Genomic DNA, 14,365 nt, shown 5'->3' with positions numbered 1-14,365 from the left:
ACGCAGCTGCGTCTCATATCCCCCCCCCCCCCCTCCAATCGCGTACGTGATCAGATCGGCTTGTTTCTCGGGTTTCCCCAGGCCTGCCTCCCGCGGTCGATGGGGATGGGGATGAGACTCGAAGGGCGATCGAGCTCTCCGATCTTAGTAGCTGGCAGTATGTACTAGTCATTCTCGCGTACCGGGGGCCTTGTCCGATCGTCCTCAGCTGCCTGGGCTATGCTCGCCCAAGCAGCGCTGGACCCGTGAGGAAACCCTTGCCGGCAGCTGAAGCTGTCATGTAAGTGAGCCTGCAAGTGTGCCCTTGGGCGAGCATGTAAGTAAGCCGGCAGGCTCAGGCAGTAAGTAATAGTAGCTGTAGTAACAGAGAGGCGAGAATCTGAACCGATGAATGGGCGTGCCGTCCCGAGCGCCAGAGGAGGAATATTTGCCTATATAAGTGCATCTTCCTCTCGTTAGCATTCCGGATTCTCTTTTCCCAACATCATTATTATCGCAAAGCAATCCAACTATAGTCACTCCTTCTGCTTTGTCCCCGCCCTCAGGGGCACCCTCCTCCCCCACTTCTTGGGCGTCGTCAACCATCTTCTTGCTCGCATCGATTCATCTGCTTTTCCACCAGAAGACCGTCAATCCCGAATCCGTTGCGAAGATCCAAGACGCCCAGGATGACACCCGGAGATGCCTCTATCTCTAGAGAACATCCCCGGCCGAGGCTTAGGGTGCCCCGAGGTGCTGCCGCTCGTTACACATGGGAATATCGATCATTCTGAGAATGCATCGGTGAGTCTCCTTCAAGTCCTCCTGTCCATGCATCAGATAGGCTAACAAAGGGTTCGCCCGCCTTAGTCCCCGCTCCTCATACAGATACATGCCCATTGCTGTACTCACCCATATTCACTCGCTTCGGGTGATGGGCATGTTGGAAACTTCAAAACAAACAAAAAAAAATTGAAAAGGCTTCAACCATGGGCAGCAACCCACTAGAAAGAAAGCATCAGGAGAGGAACGAACGGCATGCCGATCGTTAGCTGTCAAACCAGCATATTGCAATATCCATCCTAGACTTTGTCATGGATGGATCGCTTTCCAGAATACAACGCGCTCGCTCCAACGGCGCGTTGTCCTGCTGGAGGGCGTTTGAGTATGGTCAAAGACTCGCCTCGAGGGGCGTTAGAATGACTTGACCATGTGCTCAATTTGCAATGTGTGCCTCTTTTTGGGGGCTTTCACGGGTGTATCAGTCTTGTTGCTCCGGAATACTGCTGCTCCTCACCGTGGCTTCTGCTCGGTGTTGTGAAGCGCAACTCTGTCGAGCCAAGATCGATGCAGGAGGACGGGCCTGCCGTCTTGATGAGGGCCGCGTCTTCTGCTGCCCACCTTTTGTGCCTGGACGAAGGAGGCCAGCAGCACATAGAGCGGAGGGAAGAACTCAGAGTGGACACCTATAGAGCGGAGGAATCTGGAAATTGGGCCAGGGTGGGAGGAAACAGGAACCGGCTGGCAAGATGGCCAGGGCGGAGGATGCATGGAGTGGGAAGGGATTGGAGAAATCGGGTTGGAAAACCGGTGGAGGAGTTTCAATGACCCGTCGTGGGTTGAGTGTTCTTTTGGGCCGCACGTCATGAGATATGGCCCAAGCCCTAGCAGGCTTGTCTGTCTGATGACGTGCGGCGCAAAAGAAGGCTCTGGCCTCGCAGGGGGGCCCCTTTGGCATACATTAATCCTATGCCAAAGGCACGGAGGGCTTGATGGGGAATCTGGGATCGCATTGGGATGGATGGGATGGACGGCATTGGACGGGATGGGCCAGCACAAGGCTGGGTAATAGAGCGGAGGATTGAGCATTGGGACCAGGGAGGATATGGAATAGAGATGGATGGATGGAAGGATGGAAACGGAAAGGAATGGGAAGGAAATGGGAAAGTAATGGGGTAATGGGTCAACGAGACGGAAGGCTGGAAACGGAAGGGTTCTGGATGGAAACTGGGATGGTTGGATTTGGGATGGAGTCGGAAGGGCTGGAGCGGTGGAATTGGACGGATATCGGGCGGTGTCAAGAGGAGGAACTTAATGGATTGAGATAGTAGTTGGAATTGGGACAAGGAAGGAGATGGACATTGGAGGAGATGGATGGATTATGGGAAGGACATGGATGGGATGGGAGGGGGAGGATGGAGGGCGGGATGGATATTGGGGCAGGGGGGCCCCAAGTATAACTCTGAAATGGAAATTTCCATTTCTACATTTTGCGGCCCATGGCACAAGTGATGAAGATGATGTGGACTATTCGTGATCGATTGCAACATATATCTGGTAGACGCGTGGCATTGCTTTGCTGTCTTGCATCCATGCCTTCAATCATTCTGTCCCCTTGTGACATGAGCATACAAACTACATCACCGTGCCTGTTGTCAACGGAAACGTCAGGGGGGGAAATCGCTGGTGCAGAATAACAAAGGCTCGAGTCAGGAGACCATAAGGAATACGAGACTCTAAGCACAAGGTAAATGGAAAAGGCATAGCCGTCTCATATACTCGTGATACACAAACATCAGCATAAAAACCTGCAATGTTGACGGACTCTCATCGAAATTCTCCCGGACCGGGCCCAAAAGACTCTCCAGGAGCCATTGGGTTCAGCCTGCAGAGGCCAAAGAGGTCGCAGCCCTTGGTGATTACAGTGTTCCCCCACCAGTTGAGGTGGATGCCATGGTACGTCAGGGCAAAGAACTGAATGAGGGCAGAAATGGCAAGGCCGGTAGAGAAACCAGCGGACAGAATATAGTTGTACTAGAGGTAGGCCATGGGAATCAGCTGTTACATGTAGCAGAGCTCGAAATTGCAGGTAAAGACGTACCTTGGCCCAAAATGCCAGATAACGGACCTTGATCCAGAGCCAAGAGACACAGGCAATGGGCACAGCGGGCCATATGTAGGTGAGGTTGAGCGGGTTCCAGAGACAGCCTCCATACAGCATGACGACGGGATGGACGTTTCGCAATATGGAGTTCCTGGGAAACTTCTTACCGAGCAGCCAAAAGACAAGGACAACGGCAATACCAATGGGGAAGCCGGCAAGAGTGGCAGTATAGGTGCCGTTGGCCCCCCACAGCCGTCTGGGGCCAACAGTGCCCCAGAGAACGGCGGCGGTGAAGAAGGAATTTGCATTCGGGCAAGTAAAGGCGTAGGGGGCGCCGGTCGGGGCGCAGACGTTGTCGAGATTTATCTGAAACTGCAAGACGGCAACGCATATGACGGTGGAGAAGAGTGTGGGAATCATCTGGGCGCAGAAGATGATGCGCGGCGGAATCTTGAGATAGTGGGCAATCTTGAGGTCGGCACTGAAGTGCAGGGCGTGCGAGCAGGTGATGTAGCCAAACGTCTTGAAGTAGCACATGGCCAAGGCGTTTCCCTCGACCCAGGAACCGCCTATGAACTCGGCCAGAACGTTGAGAGACACCTCTATGCCGGTCATGGAGAGGATAATGCCCGTGGGCACAACAAAGATGAGGGCCAATGCGATCCCGAAGAAGACGACGCCAGGCGAGGTGTACGTTGGGTAGTGAGCCAAGGCGACACATCCGAGTACTATGCTCACGGCCAGGACTGATAGATACCACCACTCAGGAACTTCCTTATAAGCTTTCATCAAGCGGTTATGAACATCTAGAGCCTCAGCCTCGGCCATCTCCTTCTTCTTGGACGGATGGAAGCTGTTAAAGAGCGAGGTGAAGCCGTGGATCACGTCATGGCGGTGGTAGAGCAGGCCGTAGGTGAGGGCACCGGTGTAAATCGTGAAGAAGCTAAAGTTGGTGATTGTGTTGCCGGCAGAGACGTAGGGAGGCGAATAGGCATGGTATGCATCGGGGTCAAGGATACCGCGACTGTCGATAATGGAGGAGACGTTGTAAGCCTTGCCGAAGCGGTCAAAGAGCGTATTAGAGACGATGGGAAAGTGGGAACTGTGAAAGCTGTCGGTGTAGTAGATGGCCAAGATGACGAGGCCAAAGAAAAAGGTACCGCAGAAGAGGTTGATGGTGCTGAAGATGGGGGTGATGAGTGGCTCGATGTCGGTGGTGAGAACGGCCCAGTCAAATGTTGGAAAAGGGTTAAAGCCCAGGCCCGACGTCGACCCGGTGAGGATACCAACGGTCTTACTCTGGGGCGCAATCCAAGTCATCCAGCTGAAGACGGAGAGTCCTGTGAAGAGATATCCAGGCACCCAGAACCAGCAAAACATGGCGAGAAAAGCAAACGCAAAGAATTTGAAGCGAGACATGGTCCACACCTTGTTGAAGGGGCCGGGAACGGCAGGATTTTCATCCGCATGAAATGCCGAATTGAGGGCGATAGTGACGAGGGTCAACGGCCAGGCGCAGAAGGAAGGGTAGACAAGGAAGCGGCGGCAAAGGCCAGCCAAGCCATAGCCGATGAAGTTGGTGGACAGAGCGACGAGAAGCTGGTAACCCATGCTCTTGGCCCAGGCCTGATTGAAGAACCTGGGGAGGTACTGAATCCATATGATGTTGTTTGTGTAGGGCTGACTGACGGAGATGGCGGACATGAGAGACACGAGCATGTGCTCTTTCTTGTTAAAGGGGCCTGGGTTAAGGCTATGTCGAACGCCAAAGAGAGTAAAACCGCAATCAGGGAGGGTCTTTTCCAGGAACTTGCCAACTGGATAGGCTAGCAGCTGGACAACATTGCTGCCCACGGCAATTGCTGGCAGTCGAATGGCGAAGAAGGCGTTGATAAAGGAGACGCCGGAGGCGAAGACGATGCCCATGCACCAGGCACGGACCGTGGATACGGGGAGAGACGGGTCATCATGGTTGTCGACGATGGCCCGGACGGGGGCATATGGACTGTTGTTGACAATGAGGGCGGTTTCAATCTTCATCTCCTCGATGAGGCGATGGTGCTTTTCAGGATTGTCAAAGATGAAGTCATTGTCTTTTTGGCTGGTCAGTGAGTGAGAGCACACTGAGTTCCGGATATGGACATACCGAGGAAGTCTCCAATTCTGAGAAGCACGGCGGAAGGGAAATTGAGATCATGTTTGTGACGATTGTGTACAATGGTCAATATCTGTTCCGTGAGCGCGGATTTCCATCAGCGAGAAGGGGAGGATAACTGACCCTGCGCACATCCTCGAGAGAGTAAGAAGCTGCCGTATCTCTAGCCTCGAGCAAGTCATCTTCGGTAACGACGAGATCACGGCCCACGGCGGCAATGTTTGTGTCTTCAATTTCCGTGTGGCTGGTCTGGGCATCTTCAACAGTGGCATCAAAGGGCTGTTGCTTGGCATGGGAGTTAGCAGACTGATGACGATGATCGATCCTCTGAGGTGCTCATCTTGAACGGAGTCTCTCTTTTAAAAATAAAGCAACGTACTGATTTCTCATCAAAGACGCCCCCAGATGGTGGGCTTTTGCTGTCCGACATGGCGGGTGAGAGGCAGAAGCTGGCAGAGGGAGGTTGTCGATATATCCAACTTGGACTCCCAACTAGATCTCCAGCTAGAGGAACGAACAAAACAAGCAAACTGACATACAAGCGCAGCAGAAAAGCAAAGGAAGAGAAGCTTCAAAACAGAAAATAGATGGCTGCGACAAGAAGCAAAGAAGAGTGAATCAAGAGATGAGAGAAGGCCGAAAAAAAAAAGGAAAAAAAGGGAATCAATTGCTTGTGGCGACGAGATGGATGATATCTTTGCCTTGTGCAACATGACGGAAGGTGCGTTCCTTCCTCCAATGCTTATCGCATCAATTGCCGACTGGATGATGGATGATAAGGCATCCTGTGCTACGGAAGGAGCAAGTTGCAGGATGAGATTAATTTACAAGCGGCATCTTTCTTGTCTTGTCCTCCTCCATCTTCAATAATTACCTAGGTAGTATGGACTGACTGAGATATTACAATAATGAACCTATCGAAAGATAAGCAAACCAGGTGAGGTGTGATTTGTTTTACCTAGTTCACGATAATAGTCGCCTCTGCATAGATGAGTACTAGTAGCTTAGTAGATTAGTAGAGACACACACACACACCTGCAGATGCAGATGCAAAACTGCTAAAAGAGGAAAAACGACACTGATCAGCTCAAGGCGACTGTGAGTGGCCGGCAGCAGGATGGTGGTGCTGGCTAGTGCTCTCGCTCGACTTTTACTCTGAGGTGCTCTCTAAGGTACAGTTAGTGGAAGCACAACAACGTCCTGTTGACGATTGACGGCTAGAGAGCGTTCGGCAAGCCCTCAGTAATCTGTCTCTTGAAGATGGCGGCTACCGACAAGCTTTTGGAGTCGCATTTCCGTTGCAGTATGTAAAGTACCTTTAAGTAAAGAACTGGATGTGACAACTGGTCGAGAGTGCCAACATCCGCCGTACTCATCATCATCAGCAGCTCTGGCCCCCTGTACAGCTCATGCCACACGAGTATATGCAAGAAGCCGTAATAAGCTTCCAGTGTTCTCCTCTGCAGCCTTCCTTACTTACCTACCTATGACAAGGTATTTCTCACGTCTCATCACCCCGGACGGACTCGCGTAATACAGCATAGTAGTACTAATACTAATAATACCAAGCCATCCGCCTATGCTTCTTAGCCTGTCAACTCCAAACTTTGACGCCAACTTGTCAATTGATGTGATGAATCTCTGCTCAAAGTGCCGTTGTGGCTCAGGAGAGCGGCAAGACTTCAGTTTTGGCGCGGTCGGCAGTCGCTGATAAATCGAATCGTTCAAGATCGCTTCAATCGAGAGCTTCAGCGCCAGTCTCAGTTCTCAGCGCAGCCACAAGGAGCCAAGGCTAAGACGGGCTGATCGCCAACCGTCCTCGCGGCTGTCGAGACTCATAGCAACAGCCGTTAGCCCTGTCATGATCTATGTAGCAAGGTGCTGACGAGTTCGAGCCGTTCGACAGCCTTTCGAGAGCTACCAAGTCTAACTTCAAGCCAACTCCAACTTCCCCGCATCAGAAAACTTGGAAGAGCCAGCTGCCGATTACCGTCAACTGTCCTCCAGCTTGACAATCGTTAACAAGCCAAATCGTCGTCTTCTCGAGCCAGTCTCTCGTGTGCACTCTATGCACTTCTGTGCCGCCCGGGTCATTTCGTCCGTCGGGCGATGATGATACGTATCAAAGACGCATGTCCAGAACCATTCCGAGGAGAAATCTGTCCGCCCGACACGTCACTACGAACACCACCACTTTGATACCAGCAGCTGTCTTCCCAAGACAATCGCTTGCTCATTCGCATATGCAGAGAGCCCCTCAGCCTCTCAGCCTCTGTCACAGATTGCCGTTTCTGGATAATGAATCCTGCAGCGGTCCGGACTGCCGTCTCTTGGCTGCGTATCACTGCAGCTTCATATCCGCATTGTAGGCATATCAGAAGCAGTATCGAGGGACCGAAAGAACCTGTGGTGCATGCACAGCAGCACACCAGTCACATACATAGATAGCGATTGAGCACCCACAAGGTTATCTTGTAACTGCAAAGTCTCAGGCAACCTCCAACCCCCACGCACAATCTTTCAGCAGCTAGGTCTGCCAGCAAGATGCCACTGCAAGCTTCCCACCTTGGTCGTCATTGGCATCGCAATACTATGGGCAGGATGAGCCATCCATCAATCCCCGCACTCAATGGAGCAGTTCGGGACAGAATCTGTCGTCACGTCCCCTCTCTCTGATCCGTTGTGAGTGCAGTCGAAGCTCCGAACCCCTAGTCGTTTCTTGTTCTCTGTGCTTCTCCAGTCAAGGGGGGGGGGGGGGGTCTCTTCTGTGGCGTCGATCTGCTCGATCCCTCTTGTCTCTGGAGATCGGATTAGGTAACTCAAAAGCCTCCCTTCAGCTCGACGAAAAGAGGCTGAAGAGGCTGAACTACAGCACGTGGCGTTGACGGCCCTCCCGAGTTACTCTCCCGCGACGGTCTCTCGATGTGCACCAACGGCGTAGGCCGGCCTGCGAAGTGGCGAGTCCCGTGGTCATAGCTCGTCTCCCCCGACATCTGTAGCAGTGCTAGGTGCGCACAAAAGGGGAAAGCGTCGAGCTGGAAACGTGGTGGCTTGGGACGATGAGAAGGTCCATGTCTCTTTGAGCTTAGAGCTACGAAGGAGAGGCAGCATCGAAGCCCGCCATTCTCAGATCAACCAACAACACACCATCACCTGGACATATCTGGGAGAACCAGCCTCATCGTGAACTTTTGTAACGACACTCCCCGTTGGTTGGAGTGGCGGCGAGGCTACTGCTAGCTAGACGCCAGCCACAAGAGGCCGTTCATGAGGCTACTTTAGAGCCAAGGCGGTCCGTCGTAGCTTCAAAGATTGAAGCCTGCCTCGCACATCTTGCCCAATCAGACGGACCTGGAGCAAGGCAAATCAGTCTCTCGCCCAATCATGAACCTGATGCAGCAGCACCACCCTCGCCGTGTTCGTAACGAGCTATTAGTCCCCAGAGGATACAGACACCTCCCCCGAGTATGCCAGCTTCTGGCAGCCACCATTCCTCGAACCCCGCCATCTCCGGGTTATGTACCCGTTGCAACTTGCAAGGCATGAGGGGGTGTCGCGAGGTTGCTTCAAAGCTGTCTGTGCCAGCGGTAGAGCACACCTTGACCATCGCAATCAGGGCTAATTAGGGGCCTTGAAGGAGCTCGAAACGTGAAATCTGGTGTGGCAACAGCAACATAGCAGCCAACTGGCCAAAGAGCCTGTGCAGCAAGCCAACTCTGATGCAAAAATAGTATCAGCCAGTTATCGAGTCTTTCTAAGAGGTGTTCTAGAACGCGTTGGTGGGCATGCCTCCTTCCTTGGAGCTATATGCGAGACAGTCAGGGGAGATATGGGGAGACTCTATCAACATCACATAGCTGATGCCAAAGATAGCGACATGTGGAGCGGCTGTTGTGCCAAGTTCAAACGCCGAGAAGCACAGGCTCTTCTGGCCAAAGAGAGCACTCGCATGTGGATAGATGGACATGGAAATAGCATGATGGGCTGGTAGGTGGGATAGGTGGGATTTCTTGAGGTTCAAGGGGTAGTTCCGTGGCTCTCTTGTCCAATCTCCCTCGTACCGGTGATATCGCAACGGCAGCTTGGTATTCCTCCTCTGACTCCAGCTCTCAAGTTCCATCAGCCTTGTTGTTAGAATCTGGCAAACGTCAGCGCCGAGTTCCTGAACGGTATCAACGCGCCAATCACCGCCGGCACGTAATAGGCCGACCGGTTGATCAGATCGCCAGTCAGCAGGCCTATTGATCCGGAATGCTGTCTCGAGTTCTCGCTTCCAAACACTTGATCGCCTGCCGGGCCCAACTCCATGCCGCCGCGCACCAGCCTGGCTACCTCCTCTGGTTGGAAGAAGGCCGCGGTTCGAGCTCTTCCCATGCGTTCGACACCCTTTGATCTTCCTGCAGCATCACTCGTTGCAGTTGGTTCGGTCAAGTCATTTGCAGCAGACTCCGTCTGGGATCCTGATGGTTCTGATCCCGACCTTGACCCTGCCGTCTTTGCCCTGCCCAGCACAACGACCCAGGCAAACGTCTCCATGGAGTCTCCGCTGTCGTCCACGCCGCCCTCAATGCCAACCCAGTAGTCTGCCTGCGGCTCTGCATCGCGGGCGTTCTGGGCTCGATTTCTGGCGCCTTGCAGGGTTTCTGCATCCGTCATGGGCTGGTCAGCAACGCCGGACGGGACGCTGAGGCCGGTGAAGGAGAACTCTGTAGACGGAAACATGCCCCGAAAGGCCTCCCTTGCGGCTGAGATTTTGACGGGGTTGCGCGAGGCGACGATGACTCGGCTGGCGTGGGCTGTCATCTCGCTCTTCTGTCCTGTTCTTCTTTGACCAAAACGAAGTTGGGAATATGTCGTAGTCTTTGCAGTAAGTTCTGCAGTAAGTCCTGGAAGGCGTATAAATCTCTGTATAAGCGCGTAGGTCTAGGTTTCGTAATATTTTCCTTCAGAGGAAGTCAGATTGTCGATGGATTTATACGGCAGAATGAACCGAAGGTAGACGAGTGCTTCGCGTTTCGTAGCGCCGCATGGAACCGAATGAGTCTTACGCCGACTGACTACCCCTGCTAGCCCGAGTATCGGGCGCGAGATCATGGGCTGCCCCTTATCATCATCTATCAGATGCCGTCTCGGTCTCCTCTACCCCGGGGCAAAATAAGAAATAAGACGGCTTGACGCCATAGTGAAAGCGCAAATTTGGAGATGACCGTGAAATACGCGGATGGAAAATGTGAGAAAAAAGCAAGAAGCTTCACGACGGCGGTAGAGCATCACCTGGCTCGGTCGCTAGCGACAGATAATCGACACCTATGACACCCTCGTCGATACAGGCGTTGTTATCCAGGTTGTCTTCCTCCAGTAGGGGAATTTGTTGTTCCCAGACCAGCCCGTCCAAGTCCAGGTCCCACGGCCAGTCTTGATCCAGCATGTTTACAATGTCGCCGGTGCTGTATCCCGTCGAGCCCACGGCATCTGCGCCTTCGTCGGCCCAGAACCCGCTCGCCTCGTCGCTCGCTCTCTTCAGCAAAGCATCCTGAGGATCGCTGCCTTGTCTCGTGTTGGAAATCTTGGAACTGGCCTCGAGCAAGCGGCTGACGACATCCCGGCTACGGCGTGCTGTGAGAGACCAATCCTTCATGGCCTCGAACAGCTCCAGCGTCGACTCAACCTGGGCCCGCCAGTCGACAACGGCGGGGTTATCGGGCTGCCATAAGATGCTGACCAGCGGTATCATGGCTGCTTGATACAGAAACCACACGGCATTCCATCCGGACATTTGCTGGCGCATCCACCCTTTTGAGACGCTGTCCACCGTCTCTCGTGCGGCCTCCTGGCAATTCTTCACGGCGGCCACATCTTGCTCCGAGATGGGCAACTGGCCTTTGCTGGCCAGCGTCAGAAGAACAGGGCGGTAGAGAAGCATGCGTAGATTCCAGTACCGCCATGTCATGACGCTTCGAGATAGATGGAGTGACTCTACGCAGGGTTCCGTAGATCGAAGAAGCCAGGGGAGGTTGTTGTGCCAGTCGACAAGAAGGCTATCAAGATGATGTCGATCTTCTGACTCGAGAAGAGGACTGACTGCGAGCATGTCTTGAATTTTGGTCGCAATTTTGCAGAACTTTATGTTTTCGAGCAAAGGCATGATGCCCCCGAATTGGGCAGAGTCGTATTCTTCCTGTGTTTTAGAGAAATGAGTCAAGTGTCGGTAGATGGCAGCCAGCCATTTACCCAGCTTCAAGGTTCATGATTGACCTACATTCTCCGTAACAAGTTTAGGGGGTTGGATATTGATCGCCGGCCCCCATCGCCCAAACGAAGGGCGCCCAAGAGTTGTGGTGCCCCAAGTGTCGAGGCAGAACAAGGTCCACCAAGTGCGCCTCCGCGACTCAACGACCGCAGGATCAGACTGTGGCTCCTCCGGTGGCGGTTCTCGATGCAGACCGAGAGCAGTGGCCATTCTGAGGACGGCGCCGATAATGGCGTTGGCCATGTTTGGGCGGTTGATGTAGTGCAGATAGTAGCCTCCAAGAAGCCCCAGGGCATGGATGGTCTCGATGTGGCTGCTCCCAAATGCACTGAGATGGATGTGCTCTATGGCTTGGTTGTAGTACTTGATATGGCTCAAGTTGCTCGATGGCGTTGACATGATGCTGCTCGTGGCAAAGACCATGTTGAGCAGGGAGAGCCAGGGAGCATCGCACCGCCGACCCTCGCTGTAATGTTTTCGGAACGAGGCCTCATCCAGTAAGGGGGTGAGGACGTGGACGCGTTTGAAGTAGGCATCGACAAGAGCTTGCCCCTTGTATGTCCAGGGGATAGGAAACTGCTTCTTGGCGGATCTGGAAGCTGCACGGATAAGAGGAACCTTGCTGCGGGTGTTGTCGTCACTAGAAGAATCAGCAGACGGCTGTGACGCGAGCAATAGCTGAAGCTGGGGCTGGATCTGAAGCATGACGGTCAAGGCGACTTTGACGGACGAGGCACCGAGATAGGAAGAAGCCTGTTTGTCCATGGCGAGGGACAGGGCGTTTACATCGTCAGCTTCGGCCGGCAACGGGTCCCGGTCTCTTCGTTCCTCGTCCCACTGAGAGTTCTGCGCGGGCATCTGCTCGAGCTCCGTTGGGTGCTGCTGATCATCCTTGGGCGAGGGTGGGACCGGCGACAGGTCAACAGTCCTTTGCTGTGCCGGCTGATCTAGGAGGCTGCAGAGCTCCTGGCGTGATAAGGATAGCAAGTGGGAGACTTGATGGTTGGGAAAGAGACGCCGCAGCACGGAGCGGCACTCTTCGAGATTCCGTGACAGCTCTTCCAGTGATCTTACTTGCGAGTTGGAAGATGTTAGCCAAGACCAAACAACAAAAGAAGTTGGACAAGATAGTTAGGAAGACCTCATCATGGGGGAGGTTGAACTGACTTCCTGGACGGAACGAGACGCTGGCGATGCTGCTCATACACGCACCGCCTCCGGGAGCGGCTGGACTGGCACCGGCCGCAGGGCTGCTTGCCGTCGCAGCGGATCTTGCGGCGTTGACACTCGAGGCAGGCATGGAGGCTCTTTGCGGCCCTGCTGCCGGGCGTGTCCTGGGACCGATTCCCGTCCGAGGACGACTGGGGGGATCGATCGGCAGCCTTGCCCTGGACCCCCTGGACTAGCAAATGTGTAATTCTTTGTTAGCCAGATGGCACGGAATGGGAAAAGCCAAGAGAAACTTGTGTGAGATCCGGGAGAGTGACTTGGGATCCGAGATGCGAACGACTCAAAGGGGGGTGTGTGCTTTGCATGGATGGATGCTCAAGTAGGTGAATGGATGGAGAGATATAGTAGGTAGATGGAGACTCCACCCACATGTGTAGAACATGATGTTCCGAATGTGATACTTTTGATGACCAACGGGGGTGCCGTATCAGTTGCCGTTGCACTGCGTCGATGTGTCAAGAGAGAAGGATAGAGAAATGGCCAATAAGGGAAGCCAGTCATCAGACTGACGACTGCTTTCGTGACCAGCAAGAGGAAGATGCGGGTATCAGGAATTTTAGGCAAAGGAGGCCAACATTGAAGCTGAAGTGCCGAGGTAAGGTCAAGGCAGTGATTGAGGCAACATGAAGGAGGGCGAGAGATGACTCTCAATGAGATGATGTTACCTGAAACCTGTAAAGATGAGGAAGGCGCTGGCCGGCACTGCACCGTATGTTGCCCGAACAAGGATCCATTTCACAGTGCCACGTAAGTACCTCTACTGAGTGTCTACATAGGTAATTGGGCATTTTCTACATGGAAGATCAATCTACAGGCAAATCACATTGACGGTATATCACAAGCGGCCAGAAAGAAAAGAGAATGAACATTGGTGTTCAAACCCTTCAAAAATCGCCGGCTCTCGCTTTGCGCTCTTCGGCGGGGAAATTGGAAAAGTGAGAAACTACCTGGTAGTAATTGTGGGCACTGGAGATGTCGGGACTCGTCTCGCTTCCAGACAAAACACCACTCCAAACAAAGGAAAATATTGAATCAAGGCCGGAAGAGAGACAGACAATCTGGGGTAACCTAGAAAAGCAGCGAAGTCCCTCTCCTCTCCCCCATAATCCCAGATTCTTTCTCTTTGCCTAGGTAGTGGCACAAATAACACCACCTTTCATTTCGAGCCATATAAAGAGTGTTGCAGTGCATACATATGCATTACACAAGGTGAGCACTCTTCTTCTTTAACATACACATGCTCAAGACCACAACAAAGTCAAAGTCGGCACACGCACACACACAAGGCATTTATAACCGAGCAATGTAAAACTACCTTGCTACTACCTACCAATTTCTGTACATGACTACTCATCCCCTCCTCTATCCCCAGGATTATTTACCCCAGAGGCAGGTCGGGCGTCGGCCGGCTAGTCCCCTTGCGGGACATTGGGCCGCTTGTGTGGGAGACGCGCTTCTCCGCAGTCTGAGAAGCTGGGGGAGAGCTCCAGACGGTCTACTAGACGGACAGGGAACAGAGGGGAAGTGGATGAGCACTATCCGTAGTAGCAAGGTAGGTATGGTGATATATATGGGGGTTTACTACCACATAAGGTATGTCAAAAATATACCTTATACAAGGCACCATGGATGGGACAAGGACGAGCAGTGGAACTTGCACAGACAGCTAAGATACGGATGGCGGCACCGAATTGCTGTCGTGCAAAGATTCTACTGGCACGGAGTATTCATCTGGCAGGCTACCGGAGTAATACAGACAACAAGCCACCAGCTTTCTGCTCGTCCGGGGCAAAAGGGGGAGGGAGGGGGACCTTGCGTCGAGGTTGCACGACCACTAGTGGGATGCCACTGCCGTTGGGTAGTAATA

General features: G+C 53.2%; 2 protein-coding genes across 2 annotated transcripts; both read right to left on the bottom strand.

Annotated features, from left to right (window-relative positions):
* Positions 1–2,586: 2,586 nt before the first annotated feature.
* Positions 2,587–5,222, bottom strand: TRIREDRAFT_59364 (uncharacterized protein; the record flags this gene model as incomplete). Its single annotated transcript, XM_006964146.1, has 4 exons — positions 2,587–2,793; positions 2,861–4,956; positions 5,010–5,091; positions 5,142–5,222. Coding segments are annotated over 4 exons (2,466 nt in total), but the record flags the coding sequence as incomplete, so codon positions are not given.
* Positions 5,223–10,566: 5,344 nt separating this feature from the next.
* TRIREDRAFT_26163 (N-terminal binuclear Zn cluster-containing protein) lies at positions 10,567–12,569 on the bottom strand (the record flags this gene model as incomplete). The annotated part of the gene is made up of 3 exons (XM_006963974.1): positions 10,567–11,192; positions 11,274–12,337; positions 12,436–12,569. Coding segments are annotated over 3 exons (1,824 nt in total), but the record flags the coding sequence as incomplete, so codon positions are not given.
* Positions 12,570–14,365: the final 1,796 nt, after the last annotated feature.

This window comes from Trichoderma reesei (assembly GCF_000167675.1).
Source record: "Trichoderma reesei QM6a unplaced genomic scaffold TRIREscaffold_6, whole genome shotgun sequence".
NCBI classification, from domain to species: domain Eukaryota; kingdom Fungi; phylum Ascomycota; class Sordariomycetes; order Hypocreales; family Hypocreaceae; genus Trichoderma; species Trichoderma reesei.
The sequence above is the reverse complement of the archived record's forward strand: the minus strand, read 5'-3'. Positions and strand labels throughout refer to the sequence as shown.